This window comes from Oryza glaberrima, chromosome 4 (assembly GCF_000147395.1).
Source record: "Oryza glaberrima chromosome 4, OglaRS2, whole genome shotgun sequence".
In the NCBI taxonomy this organism is placed as follows: domain Eukaryota; kingdom Viridiplantae; phylum Streptophyta; class Magnoliopsida; order Poales; family Poaceae; genus Oryza; species Oryza glaberrima.
In genome coordinates, this window is record NC_068329.1 from 11,857,839 (window position 1) to 11,879,767 (window position 21,929).

The window sequence follows — 21,929 nt, forward strand, 5'->3', positions numbered from 1 at the left end:
TGGTTGGCTCTCGCGTTCTGTGGGTTACACCGCTTCGCCGGCAGATATGACGCCGATCGCGTCGTCCCAGCGGTGCGAGCGAACGAGCTCGTGGAAGAGGAGGTCGAGGCGGCGGCGGTTGACCAAGAGGGTGGGGAGCTCCGCCAGTGCGGTTTTCTGAGGCTAGGTTGGGGTGGCCGGGAGACGAAGTCTCTTACGCGGCGGTGGACGGGGCATGTAGGCAGCCGAGACTGCGGCGGCGGCGGTGGCTCCATCGGGTTCTCGCTTGACGGTGATGACGGGTCAGGGAGACGGCGGTCGCGCTATGGGCGTGCGGCAGCGGCGGCGCACCACCTGACCGCCTGGCCGCCGCTCGCCCCGCTCCATCGGCCGAAGAGAGAGAAGGGATAGAGAGAAGAGGGGAGAGAGGATAGAGAGAGGAGGGAGGAGGGAGGATGACATGTGGGGCCCATGGGGTCCCACCATTTTTTTTATTATTTTGTGTGTGGAACTGACATGTGGGTCTCGTGGGTTTTATTATTTTTTCGGATCGAATTGCCACGTCAGATGAAGATCAAGTCAAATTAGCCACGTAGGCGCCACGTCAACCAAAACCGCCCTTAAAACAGCCGAGGGACCTCATCTGCACCGGTTTTGATAGTTGAGGGACCCGTTGTGTCTGGTTTTCCAATTGAGGGACGAAAATCGGATTCTTTAACAAGTTAAGGGATCTCAAATGAATTTATTCCCAGAATGAATAGCTACTAAGTAATTTGCGAGCGCGGCCACGGTGACGGCGGCGGCGACAGAGGAATGCTGCGGTGCAACAAGCGTTGCCATGCTCCTCCGCGCCCTGGTGTGTGGAGTCGCCGACTCTCCTCTGCATTTGATCAAGGAAAATATTCAGCTAGGATCGTGTCATGATGTAATTTATATATAATCACATTTTGTCGCCCTGAAGAATCTGAAGATTGGAAGCTTCATCAGCATTTGCCATGGCCCATAATCCATTCAAGCATAGAAGCAGTTGCTATGAAGTCAGTGCTTGGATAGGCTGTTCTGAATTTTTATTTTTCCATGATAGCTTCTAGAAATTGCAATAGCATATATCTATTGATTTTTGGTGCTTAACTTTATATCTGTAAGTCAGCCAAGAACAACTATCTATTAGAGAGACAGGATGTTTCGTGGAGGGGATGTCTGCAAGTGATCTGAATCATATAATTGGTGCATTTCACAGAGTTAGTTTAGTCTCTAATTGGAGATCAGGACTTCTACTGAGATTTTGGAGGAAAATTATTAGTGTTTATGAAAACTCTAAGCTTCATATTGTTAATGGAGTATAACACTACTAAAAAACGATTTTTCCTGGCGTCACACTAGAATTTTCGTTAGCGGCCATATGCTAAAACGACCAGAAAAAATATAAGGAGAGGTGGAGGGCTATGGACCACCAGCGAAAATCGGTTTTCGCTGGCGGACACGCTAAGAGGTCCGCCATAAAAAATAACCCTATTTTTCGATGTGGACCTCTTAAGTGATCCAAAATCCCTTTCTCCCTCTTCTCTCTCTGCCTTCTCCCTCTCCTCTCGATTCACAGCACGGAGCGGCGCGGGGGAGGGGGTGGCTCGGCGGCAGTGCTCGGCCGTAGCGGTGCAGGGGAGGGGGTGGCTCCAGCGGTGCGGGGAAGGGGGTGGCTCGGCAGCGGCGCGGGGTGGCGGTGCTTGGTCGCAGCGGCGCGCGAGGTGGTGGTGCTCAACAGCGGCAGCGGTGCACACCTGGCGCAGAAGTGGCGGCGACAACGGCGGGGAAGGGGTGGCGGCCGGTTGCAGCAAAGGATGGGGGCGTCGCGGCTCCGAGACGTCTCAGCGAGGGCGACGACTCGTGTTCTCCGCCTCCTCCAAGGCAGATCTGGCATCCATCGACTCCACCAACGACGATGGCGACGACGACAATGATGAGGAGGACCCGGTAGCAGGACTCAAGGCGGACCGCCAGATCTGGCTTGGCGGCGTTCAAAGGAGACGGCGGCCCTCTGTGGCTAGGGTTGCGGCCGGCTCGGCTCAACGACGGTGGTGGCAGCCCTCGGCTCGACGCTACGTCGAGTCCTCCATGGATTAGGGATTTTGGGTTTTTTTTTTCAGGAATGTAAAATGTGGATTTGGGATGTGAATTGGGGAGTAGATTTTGAAATGAGAACATGTAGTTTGAAATGTGATTTGGGATGTGAATTGTGGATTTGGGATGTGAATTGGGGAATGTGATTTTTATTTTTTTTTCTCCAAAATTATTTTCGCTGGCGGGTCTTCTTACTTGCTGCCAGCGAAACCAGTTTTTTGCTGGCGGCCTCCACCGCCAGTGAAAATATGTTTTCGCTGGCGGTCCACATCAGGCAGCCGCCAGCTAAAATAATCTTCGCTGGCGGTTGCCTTACGTGGACCATCAGCGAAAATTGAACTTCTCTAGCCGTTTTTCACCGCCAGCGAAAATGCTTCATCTTCACTGGTTTTTGCTTTGTGGCGGCTCCAAATACCACCAGTGAAAATAAAAAATGGCCACCACGAAAGATAGTTTTTTATAGTGTAACTTTACAGTATACTCCTACAGTCCTGCTATTACTCTCGGTAGTAGAGCATCATCACTGGAATCTGAATTTGTCTAAGGTTGTGAGTTATGACTTTCTTACGAATGGGGTTGTGCGTGCAGTCGTTGTGTTGCTGCCGCCAACGACATGGCGACTTGGCGAGGCAACTTAATAAGACTAGACTACGTATTGGCACAACATATAAGAAGTGTGTTTTTTTTTAAAGTAGAAGTGGTAAGAGTATTACCGAATATATTAAGAAGTATTATCCGTACAGCAATCTATCAGCACAAAATCAGCGGAGATTCGACGGCTGTCGCAACAGACAAATCAGATATTTCAGATAATTCTCTGATCAATTTTTCGCAGGGAGGGAGTGAAACGATTAATTATCAGGAGGCCTCACTGGCGAGCATGATTGCCTTGACATCGTTGCGATCCATCGCCTCTGCATACTTCTCCTTGAGCCCCTGTATGACTGCACAACGCACGGGGAGCAAAATCCAAACCCGAGCACGGAATCAGTGACCAACAACATAAATACTAATAAACTTAGGTTTGCACGCCAGGTATATAAATGGCTCAAAGTTTAACATTATACTACAAGTTTATCAGATTTGAGTAAGAGCTACTAGCACGGTTGCTATCCTAGCTAAATGTACAAAGAACAATACCGCATGCAGCTTACTGATCGCATAGCTGTTTTGAGAAAATTAGCAATTTGCCTCAACATTAACATACCAGCTTCAGATATTATTCTGCGTTATCTTGAACCAATCCATACATCAGTTTTGCACACCTAGGCCCTCCCGAATTGGCATTTCCTCAAGCAGGATGCCAGCGAGAAAATATATGCAGGTACCCGCATACCTGGGCATGCTTGATGTAGGTGGCAGTCTTGTCCCAGGTGATGGCCTCAAGGGAAGCGAGGGCGAGGGCAAGGGTGATGTCTTGCACTTGTTGCTCTATACAGCAGAGTTTGGAGAATGGAGTTGTCGAGCTGTGAAGTCCATGAAGCCAGAGGTTCCAGATTTGGTCTGTACAGAAAGATTCATCTCAACACAGTGCAAATTAAGAGAGAAAAATACATCATGACAGATTACCTGTTCAAGTGGGGAGGCAGTGTCCGTTGTGTTCAGGAAGAAGGCACGACTGGCTTCGTCTATGGTATGCCATCAAGAACTGATACATGATGTGATACTCCGTAGATCTTAAGTGGAAATAGCTAGAAGGATGCAAAGGTCATCTCTCGCAATTGCTTATTGAAGCGTATATTGAGGGTGTGTTTAGTTCACGCCAAAATTAAAAGTTTGGTTGAAATTGGAACGATGTGATGGAAAAGTTTGAAGTTTGTGTGTAGGAAAGTTTTTATTTGATGGAAAAGTTGAAAGTTTGAAGAAAAAATTTGAAACTAAACAGGGCCTAAATGGGAAATGCAATCTGAATCATATTTTCTATACAGTGCACTCCAAGTAAGAGGGTGAAACTGTAAGTAAAGACTATTTGAGTTTTCCCTCGGGAGAAAATGCAAGCATATACCCACAGATCAACAATCATGGATTCCTAAATTACCACTCTAAATTGACACTTGCCATCTTCTGTACCCCTTTGTTCCATGGATGGCTACAGTATCACAAACATACGAGCATCCCCCACGTCATCAGATCTTAAGAAAGAAAACTTTTGATGTGAACATACGAGCAGTAGGAAAAGGATCATAGTCAGTTAAACATATTATCCATGCACTACCATATCCTGCTACGTCTCTCCCCATTGGTCAAACATCCAATCTAAGCTAGACATATTCTTCGGAGTTAAGAACCAGCAAGTTTGCAGTAAAAAGGAAAAATTTTAAATGGGTACCATTTGTCAGTTAAAATGATGCCACGCCATTTCCATGTGGCATGCCACATCAGCGCCACATAGGATTCTAGAGGAGTTGTGTCGATTGGGATCTTAGATGATACACTTTGATAAGTTCTAGGATCTGGATATGCATTTTGAGAGTTTAGGGACCTAAATAACACAACCTTATAAATTTAAGGACCGTCTATGCACTTTACTTTTTTTTTTTAAAAAAAAGGAAGGCATTAAGGCCAAGCAAAACGAAGGGAACTCTTATTGCCCTAGATCAAATTGGTCTAAGCAGACTGTTCTCCCTTATGCCAAGCTTCTTGCAGTACTTCGTATTTGATCATGTGAACTATTTGACGATGTCGGCCGTTTTGGTTGGTTTTATTATCAGCAGAGATACAAAGCAAAAAAGGAGATGAAAATTGAAGTGACAAACTGCAGTGAGTTGGATTCTATGCCTCCGATATATATATTGACTGACCAAGAATACGTCAATAATTGCTGGTTCTAATTGGCTACTTTTGGCAAAAGTTAAGGAGATGCCGGCCTCGGGTACCAACAACCGCAATTTTTTGTTCAGACAAGGGAAAATTCGAAATTAATGTTCTGTTGTGTGGCTATTTCGACGAATTCACACTATCCAATCATGTGCTGGTCATATGTTATCTTAACCACTCTTTGAAAGAACTGGGATTTCCCACAATCATCTACTTTCTCGATCAGTCAATGATTCAGAGTTTATTTGTGACCTCGTTTTCCCACTTTCGTGGAGTGCTAATACATGATTGGATAGCATGAATTCTTTGAAATACGGTGTCTTGATTTGTACTTTATGCTCTTATAATTAAGTAATACGTATCAAGTAGAGATACGTACTGCCTCGTTGATTTGCCTAAAAAACGGCACTGATTGAAGTTCTCTTTGAATAATACGGAAGCAACAAATTCCATCCATTGGACCAGTTGTAAAAGTAGAATTACTACATAATTGGGGGATTGCTTTATCTCAAGTAAAGTTATACACTTATGTGAAACATAGACGCTTATTTTAGAAACACGCTACAAATTCAAGTATCCTCTCTTGCTAGTAAGAAAGTTACAGTCCACTAAATTCTAAATCTTAACATGTAAAGATGACATATCATCATCCACTAACAATCATTATATTTAAACATCATGCAAACATTTTATATTATTTATAATTTTATAATTTATTAAATTTTAGAGCTAATGCAAGCATGCTAAATCATCATCCCACATAGTTCACATAATATTTCAACATATATCTTTATTATGTTTTATAATATCATATATACATATATAGTTCATCCTAACTTAGTTAATATTATTTATCTCTTCTCTCGTTAAGACATATCACCTTAATTGTTTTTAGTGCTTAAATGATTAATATATGGTCTAAACTATCTCCCTACTTTTCCTCTCTTAAAAATTATATTACCTTACTTTTACATTTAAATTATCATTCTATATACTATTTAAATTTAAATTATTATAAACTACGTTAACTTACGTAATCTTATGTTGTCTAGCTATCTTACACATTTTTTTTATTTATTGTTATCATATTAAACTCCTACAGCAACGCGCAGGGCTTCATCTAGTATATATACACACACGTAAACTCACTCATATGAATAAACAAACGCAAAGTTTACTCCTATAAGCACATCCAAGAGATAGGGTGATATATATAGAGATTGGCAGTCATCACAGGTGCCTCTTTGTCATTTGGTACGTCGTCTATCACCAAAAGAATAATTAGCCGTAAATACAATTACACGTACCAAATTTGAACCCGAGTAGGCATGTTTCACAACAAGAATAATTAGTCCTTCGGAGGTGTTTAATAAGGGTAGTGTGTGCGTTTGTGTTTAAATGGGTGAGTGTGTAAGTGTGTATGCGAACGCTTATGTTTGTATTTGTATTTAAAAAATAAAAGTTTCACTTTGCTATATAAAATGTGGCTAATTTTTTTTATCACCCAGCTTTTGGCATGCTTGGCGAAGGAAATGTGACCAGAAACGTTATTATACGAACCAAAGAAGCCTGCATGATACATCCTCCATCCATATTGAGTTTGGTATGCACGCACTACATCTAATTCCAGCTATCATGCATGAACTCGCAATCACCTGGACGGCTGGACGGGTTATTTTACTTAGGTGTTGCACTTGCATCTCCTTTGTTCTGGAAGCCGGTAAATTGGCTTTGTAGGCCTTATGTTATTAAAGTTAAATTCTTATCATAGTCCTCTATGTGACTTGATTAGCCATCGGCCATGATTTCAGAACCTCTTGATCTAATGCTGTATGGATTTTACATCTATCATTAATTTAGTTGCTTTTAGGTAAACCGTGTCCTTGCACGCGTTTGATCACGCGGTTCATGGCATTTTTGTTTCACAGGTGGGTCACTCATCAACGTTGTGGGTGTTGACTAAGCAAATGAGCACAATTATATATGAACATCTGCCTGGAAAAAAAACGTGCAGAAATGGTGTAGACTGTAGAGGAACTCATGATTGCTAACCATTGTGGCTATTTTAACTTGGTATTTTTTTTCTAAGACTGCATGGGACCAACCTTACTACCTACCTTCACCTTTATACTGGTACATTAATAAGGTTGTCATTATACACCTCACAATGGAATAAATTCAGTCTTCCACTAAGCAGCACAACAGGTATAAAGTCACTCATCGACATCATCTTGGCCACCGAAGCCAAAGAGGTACCAGAAATCAAGCTTGAAATCAAGTTTCTGAGCACTGAAGATTGAAGAACTTGTGGAGTTTGGAGATGAGGATCTCTGATGCAGCACTTCCTCTGCTCCTACTTGTGTTTGCTGTGGCCACTCTCGTGCAAGCTTACCATGGAAACATGACCCTTCCATCCACCGCCACGCTTGCTGGTTGCAAAAGAAGCTGCGGTGATCTGACCTTCGACTATCCCTTCGGCACTGGATCATCACATTGCTTCAGGCAGCCCGACTTCGAGCTCATATGCGACGACACCACATGGCCACCGAGGTTGTTATTCAGGAATGGCACCACTGAGATCGTCGATTCCCCTGTTGCTGGTAAGATATCATATACTATTGATTCAATTCAGGATCCAACACTAACTTCAGATAAGAGATAATAAGCTATTGGGATGCCAACCTAAAAATTTATTGAGTTCAGATTTTAGTACTTCTGATAACAGATAACCCCCGCCTTTTATAGGAATAAACATGTTTAACACAAGGTAGGCCTGGGTTACATTGGTTATCGTTCCGAATGTAGGCCTGGGTTTCAAGGAAACCCCTATGTCCAAGATGGTTGTCAAGGTTATAATCTCTCTCTTTCTCAGACAGGAATTTGTTGCCTTTTCCAATAGTACAGGATTTCAATTCAGTGAAAGTAAACATGCATTCTCTATTCCCACTTACAATTCATATTGACTAGCCAATTCATATTGACTAGCCACTAGGACAGAAGACATGACATTGAGAAAGTTATCAATATTGTTTCAAAAACAGCTCTGATCTTACCAAGATGTTGCAGATATTGATGAATGCTTGACACCGGGAAAATGTAAAGGGGTATGCCAAAATACCATAGGAAGTCACCGTTGCATGGCCTGCCCTGATAGAACACAATATGATACCACAACAATGCAGTGCACCTCAACAAAAAGACAAAATCTTATATTAGGTGAGTCCTATACACTATTGATCTCAAAATACATATGAATAGAGCAGAACAGGGCTACCTGACTAATGAGCATATTAACTGCAGGTACTGTCATTGGGCTTAGCTGTGGCTTTGGCATCCTATTTGTCAGCTTAAGTACAATGGTTTTCATTCGAAGATGGAAAAACGACATACAAAAGCAACTACGAAGGAAACATTTTAGAAAGAACCAAGGCCTTCTCCTGGAACAACTGATATCTACACATGAAAACGCAAGTGAAAAAACAAAGATTTTCTCTTTAGATGAGCTAGAAAAGGCAACTAATAACTTTGACCCTACACGTATCCTTGGTCATGGAGGGCATGGTATGGTGTACAAAGGCATTTTATCAGATCAACGCGTGGTTGCAATAAAAAGGTCTAAGCACATTAAGGAAGGTGAGATCAGCCAATTTATTAATGAGGTAGCTATTCTCTCCCAAATAAATCACCGAAATATAGTAAAACTATTTGGATGTTGTCTTGAAACCGAGGTCCCACTATTGGTATATGACTTCATTCCCAACGGCTCATTATTTGATATCCTACATTCTGGTTCAACCAGCCATTTTTCTTTGTCATGGGATGATTGTCTAAGAATTGCCGTGGAAGCTGCAGGAGCACTCTATTACCTCCATTCCGCAGCTTCAGTATCGGTCTTTCATCGTGATGTGAAATCCTCCAATATACTTTTAGATGCAAACTACACTGCTAAAGTATCAGACTTTGGTGCTTCAAGATTGGTTCCAATTGACCAAACTCACATTATCACGAATGTTCAAGGCACATTTGGTTACCTAGATCCGGAGTATTACCATACCGGGCAGCTGAACGAGAAGAGTGATGTATATAGTTTCGGTGTGGTACTTGTGGAACTACTACTCAGGAGAGAACCTATTTTCACAACGGTGACAGGATCAAGGCAGAACTTGTCCAACTACTTTCTTTGGGAGCTGAAGGCAAGGCCAATCAAAGAGATAGTTGCAGCTCAAGTTCATGAAGAAGCTACTGAGGAAGAGATAAAATGTGTTGGTTCTCTTGCAGCAATGTGCTTAAGGCTCCGAGGTGAAGATAGACCTACAATGAAGCAAGTTGAAATGGCTTTACAGTTCTTGCGAACAAAAAGGTCTATGTCATGCCATGGTGCACCAGAAAATAGTGATGAGATGCAACCATTGCTACACAGAAGGTCTGAAGTTAGTTGTGAGTCATTGGCTATTAACTTGGGTGTCAATGCTAATCCTGAGACTGGAAATAGCCACAAATGCTATAGCTTGGAGCAAGAGCTCATTTCATCTATTGGACTGCCACGCTAAGTCGCTAAGAGCTGCTTTATACATAATCTGAAATCCAACCTGATTTGCGAAGGAAACAATGGATGTTTTTCAATTATAAACAGTTCTCAAATATGTGCATCAACTTCTGAATCAATGTGGCCAAGCATTTTTATTAGATTATAATCCCAATAAAGGATTTACATCTTATTTACGGAGTATCATATATGCACAGTAAACCACTTACGCTTTTGGTGTATTAGATCATAACATGCATGTACTTCTTTCTAGAGAAGATTGCATTTTATTTTATCATGTATGCTACAAAAGTTTCGTCCCCACAGGCAAATTGAGTGATGCATGCATCTATGTGTGAAATGGTTGGAAAATACTACTAAAAGTACTATATGAAATGAATTCAACACAAGAGTCTGGGTAACACTACTTATGCAGCTCTGCCACAGCTATCTGCAGGCTCCTTCAAGGTCTGACATTTTCTACCTCTAGCAATCTCCTCATTCTTATCTACATTTTCCACGATTTGAAACATCATACGATTACTAAAATTGACGAAATAACCAACGAACACTCTCCATTTGATTATTAGGTTCCATAAGAGATCAACAACTACATACGCCAGACCAATGTAAAGTAGACGGACAACTAATCAGAGAGGGTCAGCATACCTTGAAGTAAACAAGAAAATCCCATTCAGAAGGAACGCTGTGCATGATGGTGGCATGGAAGCAACCATTCCTCAATCCGGCAATAAGAGAATGTTCCCAAAAAAATCCATCCTCATTTCCCCACCAGCAGAAGGATGGGGGAACCGAATAAGGCACAGCAGGACGATCCGAGGGATCCTCGCAGCAGCCTGGGAGACATGAGGGCGAGCGATGGAGAGCGCATGGATGAGCAAAGGGCAGAGCGGCCACGCCCACATACTGGAATCGGATGATTTAGCAGGTGAAAGGGAGGGGAGGGAAGAGCGGTGGTGGGTGGTAGCCCATGGAGATGGTGGCCGACCTCATGGCGGCGGAGCTCGGGAGGCGGCGCCGTTCCGCCGGTGACCACGAGGGGAGCCCAGGGTCGGAGGAAGACGAAGGGCACCGGGTGGGCCGTGGGCCGAGGCCTAAGAGTCTGGTGTATCGCGAGAGAATGAGGTGGGCTGGATGGCAGTAGAGGGACCCAGATGAATACTAACTTTGAGATATTTAAGTGTGTGTTTGGTTCACGGTAAGGTTGGATGGGATATGGCGTCCATATTTTATTCGATATGGCGGTCTAGTTTTTTTGTTTGGTTGTGTGAATATAGCGATCCATTTTTTTGTTTGGTTATAGAGACGAAGGTGGATTTGGTGATCCAATTTTTTGTTTGGTTTGAGAGAGTAGTGTGGATCTGTAAGTGTGGTCACCTCTCACTTGAGATAGTGAATATATCCCCCATCAAATTAATACATAATACAATTTTACACCACTACCTCCATTATAAATACACATAGAGAAAAGAAAAAAAAAAGACAAAAAAAAGCAGGGCCAGATCTGGGGCTCGCCGCCTCCGCCTCCTCCTCCCGCCGGCCGTCGCTCGCCTCCTCCCACTGCCGCTTCCTCCTCCCGCCGACGCGGCGCTTGCAGCCCGCATCATCGTCGTCGTCGTCGTCATCGCCGGGTTCTCATCGTCGTCACGGCGGTGCTCATCTCCCGCTCCGGATCTCCAAGCTCGCCGCCATTCCCTGTTCCCGCCGACGCGACTCTCGCCACCGCGCCCTTCTACCGCCAACGCGACGCTCGCCGCTGCTCCCTTCTACCATCGACGCGGCGCTCACCAGCCGCAACGCCTCATCGCCATCGCCGTCGTCATCACTGGGCACGCATTGGCGTCGTCGTCACTTCTCTCTCCATAGACGTGACGCGACCGCTCATCCAGCTCGTCTGTCGCTCGGGCGGCTGCATCCGGCCGAGTCGGCCGGATTCCCCTATCTAGCATCTGAGGGGAAAATTCCCCTCCGGACCGTCCCATCCAGTCTTTGCCCAGCAACCAAACACCCACCAAAAACAGGCCACCATGTCCTATCCACCCAAATCCTCCCATCCAAACACACCCTAAGTAATGTTTCTTTTGGATGGAATAAGTTCACTCTAGGTTCCTTAACAGGACATCGAGTTTCAATTGTGTCCTTGAACCGCAACACTAGATATAATGTACCTCTCAACTCGCAAAACCAGTACAAACAAGTTCCCAAGGTGGATTTTGATGGTGGTTTCGGCTGATGTGACACCTACGTGGCTAGTTTGACTTGGTTTACATGTGACATGGCGTTTAATGTAGCACAAGCATGAAGCAAAAGTTAGCAATTTAAAATATAAAAAAATATATGGTCCCACATGCCAGTCAAACCAAAAGATTAAAAAATAGTAGAACCCACATGTAAGTGGCCCTCACTTCCTCCACCTGACCCTCTCTCTTCTCTATCTCCTTCGGGCGGTTGCACTTCCTTCCCCCAGAATGCGGGCGGCGGTGGATATCGAGCTTGAGCGTCGGCACCGTCTCCCTCCGGTGCAACCCTCCATGTGAGTGAGAGCCTGTCAACCCATTCGCAAGAGGTGGCAATGATGGTGGGTGGCCAGCAAGAAGGAGGTCACAGTTGTCCTTGGTAGCAGTGGAGGATAGGACACAAACGAGGGAAAGGGACAGGTTTGGGCTGCTTCTTCGTCAAGCTTGAGTTGTGCCACCTTGTTGCAATGTCGCTAAGGTCGAGCTACGACACCAGATTCAAGGGAGTGAGCGTCTTCGCCAATGTCGACGCTCCAACGTCTCTCCCTAAATCCTTCTCCCCTTTTCTTCAAATCGAGACGCCTCAATGATGCTTCTCCTTCTCCGGCTTCCACATGAGGGTCTTTGGGCTACTGTCACGGACAATCACCTCGTGGCTGGAGGAAGCGTCGATGAGAGAGTAGCTGAGGGGAGTCTAGCTAGGCAGAGCTTGCGGAGGAGAAGGGAGGCGCCACATAGGCTGAACCGGAGCAGGGACGACCGAATCGGTGGAAGAGTAGCTCCTCTCTTCTTTTTCCTCCTCCTCATCCTCCTCCCTGTCTCTGCACCGCAGGTTACGAGGAGGCGCTATTGCGGCATGCGGAGGAGCGTGACTTGATGGTGCGCATGCGGCACCGCATCCATGCCCATTTTGGGAACACCATACCAGCACCCTCGTCCTCGATTAGTTAGAGTGGCTTGGCCTCACGACCTATGCGGTCGCTGGCTCCGGCATCATCACTGACGTTAGCTAGCAGCTGGCTGGAGGGGGAGAAGCCGAGATTGTGAAAGGAGTGGAGTATGGCTAGGAGAAGCCTACTTAGATGCGGGCCCATGCTTTTCATTTGTTTTCCTGTGACTGAAATGCTGGTCCTGGTATGTTTTTTCTAATTGTTGTGCCACGTCAGATGAAAACCAAGTTAAACTAGCCATGTAGGTGTCACATCAGCCGAAACCGCCATCCAAATCACCTTGGGACCTCGTTTGTATTGGTTTTACGAGTTGAGAAGCGTGCTATGTCTGGTATTGCGGCTCAAGGATGCAATTCAGACTCGACGTAAAGTTGAAGGACCCTGACTGAACTTATTCCTTCTTCGAATTTTGTCTATTGCAGAATATTTGAAGGATTTGAATTGGGAATTGAATTCAGTTTTGAAATATGAATTCATAGGAAACAAGAGAATTTGATGAGGGAGCTTCATTACGAAATTTTTGGATCGATTTGGCATTATTGATTCCTAGCCTAGGGCACACAATGAATTAAGAATAGGAAAAAGTCCAAATACCCCCTAAACTTTAGATGGAAGTCCGTCTAGCACCCTGAACTTTAGAACCGGACATCCAACCCCTTAAATTTTGCAAACCGTTCATATTACTCGCTAAGGTGGTTTTGGATTGTGGTTTTGCAAAATTTAAAAGCTTAAACGAACAACTTTAAATAACTAATATAATATATTTGCATATCATCAGTTGTAAGCCATCAATTTATACATATACAATGATATCATACTATATTATTATGTTGGTCTTTATTATTAAGTGAGAGTTAACAACTAGTAAAAAGAAAGTTTTAACGGGGATTTTAATATATATGTCCAATGTATATGCCTTGTGATCGAACTTATCCAATATATATACAAATTAGATAAAAACAGCTATACAAAACCATCTTAGGGGGTAATATGAATAGTTTTGCAAAGTTTATGGGGTTGGATGTTCGGTTTTAAAGATTAGGGTGCTAGATGGACTTCTATCTAAAATTTAGAGGGGTATTTGGACTTTTTTCTTAAGAATGAACCAATTTTTGCAATTGAACCTTCTGTTTTTTATTGTTTATTTAACTATTATATACCCTGGAAACCCCGTGTTATTACACGGATGCTGCATGAAGACCTACCACTTAGTTAATAAATAAAAACCCTAGCAAATCTGCACACCAATATGCAGACATATTTTGATAATTTTGCTCTTGCAAAGTAACTAAACACCACACGTCAAGCGCGCACACCTGGAAACTTTGCTTCGCCATTGTTTTGATTACTTTCTGAAAACATATGTTTCGGCCTTGCTGCAATTATAATATCTTGGTTCACAAAAGAAGGGAGAGTTTTAGCTTAAATAATTAAGTTGGTTTGGGCACACATCAAGACAGCATTTTTTTTTTCATACTCTTTGTGTTGGATGGATGCAAAGTAATTGATGCATGTCAACAAAAAGTTTCTTCGAAAAAAAAAAGGTTGGAACAGGATCAATTCAGCCGGATGATCTAGTTACCGTAGGTTCTCAACCAGTGGTTAAACAGTGTGCACGCGTTGAAAGAGTCCAAATAAATACTCTATCCGTTTCAAAATATAAGAGATTTTGGGTGAATGTGATATATTCTGTGACTATAAATTTAGACTCCACCCACGGAGTCACGGAGGGAGTACTACGGATAATATGTCCACATAGACCATATTCCATGTGTAATACACCACTGACAAACTCCAGTTTCAGTACATCCTATTGGATAACTCGTTCTTTTTATTTTATATCATCACCATACAATCTCAGTTGCAACCTTCCTTTGTAACTTATTTTCCAGGAAAGTTAGAACTTTATTACAATCACTTAATGAGCACAAAATGTTGAATAGCCAAAGGGGCAGGGCATTCACCAGCCAAACCTCTGAGCCAGTGCATCAACAGGGGAACCGCTCCCATCAACTGCTTTCCATCGTTTGCACTGTTCAATTATCATAGCTGCTAGAGACAGGCCTTCACAGGTAACAAGCAGTGAACTCTCTTCCTCCACGGGATGAGCAATGCAGGAGTAATCTACTAGGGCCGAGTTTAGTTCCAAAATTTTTCTTCAAACTTCCAACTTTTCCATCACATCAAAACTTTCCTACACACAAACTTTCAACTTTTCCGTCACATCGTTCCAATTTCAACCAAACTTTCAATTTTGGCGTGAACTAAACACACCCTAGTTTCCAGGAAGACAATTTCACACTGCAGTCACTATCCTGCAGTATGACATGAATCCAATAACAAGCTTGCTATCTACATTTACCATTGGTGTTCCTTCCAGGCGACTTCCACGAGTTCGGAAATTTTATGTGTCTGTGAGCAATAGACGACACATATATAAAATTGCTAAGGTTGCTGTTCTATTAATGACTTTGTAAAAACTGCTAAAAGAATATTCTACAACATATTTCGGTAATCTAAACTAATCTTCAAATGTAAACATGTGTCTAGTGTTCTTTTTACCTGTCAAAATCATGTGCATGAACACTAGATCAGATGACTCCCACAATCAAACTATTCAACTCCCTGCTCCATGGGTTAGAAACTCAGAATACTTACTTTGCAGCTGGTTGGCACTTGGTTCCCAACACTGTCAGCATCCAACGGTGACATGGTGGAAAATGCGCTTGCCGTGTTCATTAGTTTGCTTTGGACGACTGAATGGCTTATATAGTAAGAATATTGACTGACCAGGAGACAGTTACTGGCTTCAATTGGCTACTTTCAGTGTTGGACAAAGGTGAGAAGATGCTTCCAATATAGAGCCATATATTTCCCAGTCAGTCAACGGTTGTGATTGAAAGAATGGATGCCAGGTGGAAAGAGACAGCAAAATTTTGGTTCACATGTAAAATTAATAGTGGAACTGATTGAAGTGACATACCTGATACCGATCCTCGTCGCTGTAAGTAGTCTTGCAGTAATCTTGACAATTTTCTTTAAAGACTTAGTATTGACAATCACTGCCTGTTTTACATTTCCCAGTGGCCGCTGTGGCCCCGTCCAGACTCCAGATGCTTATAAAGCAGCAAGACCATGACCAGATATGGATGAAAACCCATTGTTTATTCATTCGCAATGCTTCTCCGGTTCTCCCACATATTTCCACAGCTCAAGCTCTGAAACTTCTCTAGGGCAACAACGCTAAGCACTATCAAGATGATTGACATGAGCCCCTTCAGTTCAGTGGTTCCTCTGCTCCTATTCGTCTTGTTTTCTGCGGTGAATCCAACTGTGAGATCATCCAGCGTGCCAGGAAATCAAGGTATCAACAGCACCATTCTTCCTTCTGCGGCCACTCTGGATGGCTGCCCACGGAGCTGCGGCAACCTGAGCTTCGACTACCCATTTGGCATCGGTTCTGGCTGCTTCAGGAACCCAGACTTCAGCCTCACCTGTGACAACACCTCACAACCACCTAGGCTCTTCCTCCAGGGCAGCACCACAGAGGTTGTTGATGATATTGATCCTATTACATATGGTACCCCCTACTTCATGAGTGTCGATGTCGATTTTTCCCAAGCCATCTCCATGAGACCAGGTGCCAACACTTACAACATGTCATGGAATGCCCCTGGGAGATCTTTTGCTCTTGACTATGCTGTTCTAAACATCACGGGCTGTGACTTTGATATATACCTGATTGATCAAGACAGAAATAGAGGTGTTAGGCTTTGTACAGTTACATGCCCTGACAAAGAAATCACGGAGAAGGTGGCCAGACAGAACTGCAATGGTACAGGCTGTTGCACCATCGAGTTAGATACTAGACTCAGCGCCTTCCAATTCAAATTTGTCCACCACGGAAGAGGTGAGCTCGAGGCACGCACTAACAAAAGCTCCCTATGGGACAGGATCAACATTACAACTGTCGATGCAAGCCTTTTGTGGAGTATTGTGGATCAACCAACATGCGCCAGCACGAGGGATAATAGGACGAACTATGCATGCATCAGCAGCTACAGCAAGTGCTATGATAACCATATAACACCTGATCTTGGTTATCTATGTGGATGTGATAGTGGATATTCAGGGAACCCATACGTACGCAATGGTTGCCAACGTGATAACGGTAATTTACCCCACTTTGAAAACTATATGCAGCTGCACAAAAAAAAAAAACTTTATGCACATGAATAAATGTTCTTTTTTGTTGAAAAATAAACGTTAAATGTTCTTTTTTGTTGAAAAAAGTGTTCTTGTTTTTCTTTGGTTTTAGGTAAAGTTTTGATTAAGCATGGGGAGAGCTAGATCTAATTCAAAATGTTCTCCTGTAAAACAAAAAGATCTTGACAAAATTATATATTTAGTTATTTACAGCACATTAAAACATGTACCGACAAAAACTTGTGCATAACTACACCTAAGACAACTTCCTTTGTTCTTTTATGCAATACGCATAACCATATTTTACACCTTTTTCTGTGCACAAACTATAACATATTGTACAAGATTAGTTTTACCCAAAACTTAGGTATAGCTACACTCGTTGTATTCTTAGAAAGCCTGTAATCAGAAATATACACATAATTTTGTTATATCGACAATACAAGATAAACCATTTTCTTAGCTGATAGGACATTACCTATTCAAACAAATTTACTTACAAGCATGTTAATTTCATATAAAATAGGATATATTCCAGCTCAACAGAAGGCAAACTGCTCCCGATCCTGTGGGAACATCAGTGTTCCATTTCCTTTTGGCTTAGAAGAAGGTTGCTTTGCAAGGAAGCTATTTCAGCTCAACTGCACAAATGCATCATCCTCTAGCCTCCAATTTGATGATGAACATCAGGTGGCATATATAAATATCAGTGAGGGTCTTGTGGGCATTAGATATACATCTTGGTATGAACAGCTGGAATTTAAAGTGTATGTACCTAAGCAACCAGATCTCTATGTTGGTTCTGGCGAATCATCCTCTGTGAAATGGGCTGTTGCCAATCTAACGTGCCTAGAGGCAAAGCAGAACTACTCTGGATATGCATGTGTTAGCATCAATAGCACATGCTTGGGTGTAAACTCTACAGATGGTTACATTGGTTATAGATGCCAATGCTTGCCTGGCTTTCAAGGAAATCCATACGTCCAAAATGGCTGTGAAGGTACTCTCTCTCACACACACTCCAGTATTTACATTTAACTGACTAATATGTGTGCTTATAAAACTAAGAATGGATCTGCTCATCTAAAATTTTTAAAGGGACTTCAATAGTGGTACTGGTACAGAAAAAATAACACAAATTTCATGCCTTTATGGTAGATCTTGATTATAACAGTTTTGGGTATGCTATTTGGATATATTTTACATTGTACTGACAAGTAGTCCTAGGCAGCAGAAGCACCTAAGCGAGGCCAAGGCCATAAGGATTCCCAGCTTGGCTATATTCATGCATGAAACTTTTATGTTTTCTAATAACTTATACATTAAAATATTATTCTGGAAACAGTGTTTTTCCTAGAAAATATATTCAACATTCTAATTCAGATCCACGATCATTGCAGAAAAATACCGAGAGAAATTCCAATTCTTACGAACCCCTGTACAGACATGAATACTATGAAAACTTGTAGCACACATCCCTCTGCATTTTACAAACTGTAGTTAATAGCATTATACTGCTGTTTTTTTAGTACAATTCTCTGTCGCTTAAGATTCTGTTCCCACATAAAAGCAGAACATCTTTTTTTTGGTCCATATTTTCCAGGAACAAACAACAAAACTACATTCTGTCAAGCATTTTATCTAAAGTTCACTTGAAATAGCAAAAATATGATTTTTTTTTATCCTCCTCTCCAATTAGGGAACTCATAACTCTCTTGAGGTAATCTAGGAATGTTTTACTAGTCATCAACCCGTGCTCCTACATGGCTAGGAGTACTAAATATCACCTACTCCTACATGATATGTTTGAAGTTGTATTTCTGTCAGTATTTCCAACATTAAGGAACATATACATTCTTCAATCATGTTAAGTAAAATGCCTTGATCTACGGGACTTAAAAGCTGTAGCTATTTTCTATTATTTTTTGAAAAAAAACTGGAACTATTTTTAGGGGCATAGGCTGGGTTCCAATAAAACACCATAGTTGGTCTACATAATCTGTTTCATTGTTGCATGTGTTCTTTAAATAAATACTAATTTCTAATCCTACATTCCTACTGGAGTCCAAACGCATGCAAACAATGGTCTTTGCTGTCAGGATTCCAATTGGGTCAAATATGTATACACTTGGATTCAACCTATCATAAAGATATTTTCCTTTTAGACTAAAGTGAGAATCTCTGTATTTTTCACCTCACTAAGGTGAGCGCTTCAAGGAGGGCCTAGAAAGAAATATGTCTCCAACGCAGCTGTATCATGTTCCAAATTAACATCTGCCCCATCTTACTGAACTGTGGTTGCAGATATTGATGAGTGCAACACCCTGGGCATCTGTAAAGGAGTATGCCATAATACCATCGGAAAATACTATTGCACTGATTGTCCGTATAAAACACAGTATGATAGTATACAAATGAAGTGCACTTCAACAGGAAAGCAAAATATTCTGCTAGGTGAGTACTATGCGAATGTTAATTTGACAATGAATATGAATAAGATAATTCATAGCCAATTAAGGGGCATACTGCATAATACAGGTATCATTATTGGGCTTAGTGTTGGTTTTGCCATTCTACTTGTCAGCTTAAGTGCAACATTTATCAGCCGTAGATGGAAAAGGGACATCCAAAAGCAACTACGTAGGAAGCATTTCCAAAAGAACCAAGGCCTTCTCCTAGAACAACTTATACTATCAGATCAAAATGCAACTGACAAGACAACGATTTTCTCTTTAGAGGAGCTAGAGAAGGCAACAAACAACTTTGATTCTACACGTATCCTTGGTCGTGGAGGGCATGGCATGGTGTACAAAGGTATTTTATCTGACCAACGTGTGGTTGCAATAAAGAGGTCTAAGCACATTGAAGAAGGTGAGATCAGCCAATTTATTAATGAGGTAGCTATTCTCTCTCAAATAAATCACCGGAATATAGTAAAATTATTTGGATGCTGTCTAGAAACCGAGGTGCCACTGTTGGTATACGACTTTATTCCCAATGGTTCATTATTTGGTATTCTACATTCTGGTTCAAGCAGTGATTTCTCTTTGTCATGGGATGACTGTCTAAGAATTGCAGTTGAAGCTGCAGGAGCTCTCTGTTATCTCCATTCGGCAGCTTCAGTATCAGTCTTCCATCGTGATGTCAAGTCCTCTAATATACTTCTAGACGCAAACTACACTGCTAAGGTTTCAGACTTTGGTGCTTCGAGATTAGTTCCCATTGACCAAACTCATGTCGTAACAAATGTACAAGGCACATTTGGCTACTTAGATCCAGAGTATTACCATACCGGGCAGCTGAATGAGAAAAGTGATGTATATAGTTTCGGTGTGGTACTTGTGGAACTACTACTCAGAAGAGAACCTATTTTTACAACAGTGTCAGGATCAAAGCAAAACTTGTCCAACTACTTTCTCTGGGAGATAAAGGTGAAGCCAATCAGAGAGATAGTTGCAGCCTACGTTCATGAGGAAGCTACAGAGGATGAGATTAACAGTGTTGCTTCTCTTGCAGAGAAGTGCTTGATGCTCCGAAGTGAAGATAGGCCAACAATGAAGCAAGTTGAAATGACTTTACAGTTCTTGCGAACAAAAAAATTGAACTCATGCCATGCAACTCCAGAAAATGATGCGGAGATGCAACAGTTGCTACAAAGAAGGTCAGAAGCTAGTCGCGAGCAATTGGCTATTGACTTGGGTCACAGTGCTAATTCTGGGTCTCGAAATAGTCAGAAATGCTATAGCTTGGAGCAAGAGTTCATTTCATCTGTTGGGGTGCCACGCTAAGTTGATAAGAGCTGCTTTACAATTAATCTGAAATTCACAATGAGTCGTGGGCAAAAAGGATTGGATGTTTTCCCAATTCTTAGCAGGCCTCAAATTTGCACATCTACTACTCAAGCAATTGGGTCTACCATATTTATTAAATAATATCCCATGCAAGTATTCCTTATCTCCTTTTTGCAGAGTATCATTCACAGTAATGTACATATACAGTTATACTGATATTGTATTTGATCACTACATGCATATTTATCATACTGGTTACGAAAGTTTTGTTCCCATGGATAATAAATTAATTGATGTATGTATCTAGGTGAGAAATGGTTGGAAAATACTACTAAAAGTATTATATAAATGCAACACAAGAGTCAGGGTAACACTACTTATGCAGTTCTGCAACTACTATCTGCAGGCTCCGTCAAGGTCTGACACTTTCTACCTCTAGCAATCTTCTCATTCTCATCTACCTTTACCATGATTTGAAACATTATATGGTTATTAAAGCTGACAAAATAATCAATGAGCATACTCTATGTGATTATTAGGTGACATCTGAGATCAGTAACTAAATATGCTGCACAGATATATGTGGGTTTGTTTGGATCTTGCCATTTTGAACCTTACCAAATTTTTGGACAAGCCAAAATTTTGGCAATGCGTGGGCGCACGTTTGGTTTGTGGAAAAAAATTAGTAATGCTACACGTATTGTATTGTTTGTCCTTGCCAAAATATTGGTAACACCAAATTCTTTTGCCACAAATCAAATGCATGACCATTGTATTCCATTGCCCTTTTGTTTAGTGTGGTTCGTTTGGGATATGAACCAAACAAGCCCATATAGTAGATATAATCAGTTAATAAGAGAGGATCAGCATACCCTGATGAAAAAAGGCCGATTCCACACAGAAGGAACCCTATCCATGACGGTGGCATTGGCAGCAACCATCCGTCCTCGATCTGGCAATAATCAAATCTGCAACTGCGACTCACAAGAGCAGAGGGAAAAGAAAGGAAATTGGAAAGGAGTAATTAGACAAGGAGGAACCACAAAGAAATAGTGGACAAGAATCCACATCCACAACCGGACGGTGGAACAGGAGAAGGGACAATACCTGTACAAATCCAGGCCAGTAGGGATTGCTCGGCAGAGCGGTAGAGGAGAAGCTGCTCGCGAGTCGCGACAATCCGCCGGGCTTTGGGCTACCGGCCACCGAGAGATCTTGCAGATGAAAGGCCGGCGGTGATGGAGGAGAGAGGAGGCATTTTCCAGCGGACGACCGGGTGATGGAA

General features: G+C 42.3%; 2 protein-coding genes and 1 long non-coding RNA gene across 4 annotated transcripts; 2 read left to right on the forward strand and 1 right to left on the reverse strand.

Moving 5' to 3' along the window:
- The first annotated feature begins 7,113 nt into the window (after positions 1 to 7,113).
- LOC127769415 (putative wall-associated receptor kinase-like 16) lies at positions 7,114 to 9,464 on the forward strand. Its single transcript, XM_052295000.1, has 3 exons — positions 7,114 to 7,514; positions 7,981 to 8,130; positions 8,215 to 9,464. The coding sequence occupies exons 1-3, from the start codon at positions 7,235 to 7,237 to the stop codon at positions 9,462 to 9,464; spliced, it is 1,680 nt and encodes a 559-aa protein (XP_052150960.1). The 5' UTR covers positions 7,114 to 7,234.
- Positions 7,367 to 10,605, reverse strand: LOC127769416 (uncharacterized). Of its 2 annotated transcripts, none has more exons than XR_008016787.1 (3): positions 10,109 to 10,605; positions 7,968 to 8,367; positions 7,367 to 7,511 (listed from the first exon to the last, which is right to left on the reverse strand). It is a non-coding gene; the product is annotated as an uncharacterized LOC127769416 (long non-coding RNA). The 2 variants fall into 2 exon arrangements; XR_008016786.1 differs by having other exon boundaries at positions 7,968 to 9,225.
- A 4,802-nt stretch (positions 10,606 to 15,407) lies between these two features.
- Positions 15,408 to 21,507, forward strand: LOC127770770 (wall-associated receptor kinase 1-like). The gene is made up of 6 exons (XM_052296577.1): positions 15,408 to 15,486; positions 15,732 to 15,747; positions 15,881 to 16,818; positions 17,380 to 17,853; positions 19,158 to 19,307; positions 19,392 to 21,507. Exons 1-6 carry the CDS (start codon positions 15,408 to 15,410, stop codon positions 20,639 to 20,641), a joined length of 2,907 nt encoding a protein of 968 aa, XP_052152537.1. The 3' UTR covers positions 20,642 to 21,507.
- The last annotated feature ends 422 nt before the right edge of the window (positions 21,508 to 21,929 follow it).

Excerpts from the sequence above, each read along its gene's own strand:
- LOC127769415 (XM_052295000.1), top strand. The coding sequence starts at position 7,235 with ATGAGGATCTCTGATGCAGCACTTCCTCTGCTCCTACTTGTGTTTGCT. Across the intron at positions 7,515-7,980 it reads CGTCGATTCCCCTGTTGCTG|ATATTGATGAATGCTTGACA; the intron begins GTAAGATATCAT and ends AAGATGTTGCAG. Across the intron at positions 8,131-8,214 it reads AAGACAAAATCTTATATTAG|GTACTGTCATTGGGCTTAGC; the intron begins GTGAGTCCTATA and ends TATTAACTGCAG.
- LOC127770770 (XM_052296577.1), top strand. The coding sequence starts at position 15,408 with ATGGCTTATATAGTAAGAATATTGACTGACCAGGAGACAGTTACTGGC. Across the intron at positions 16,819-17,379 it reads TGGTTGCCAACGTGATAACG|GATATATTCCAGCTCAACAG; the intron begins GTAATTTACCCC and ends CATATAAAATAG. Across the intron at positions 17,854-19,157 it reads CGTCCAAAATGGCTGTGAAG|ATATTGATGAGTGCAACACC; the intron begins GTACTCTCTCTC and ends CTGTGGTTGCAG.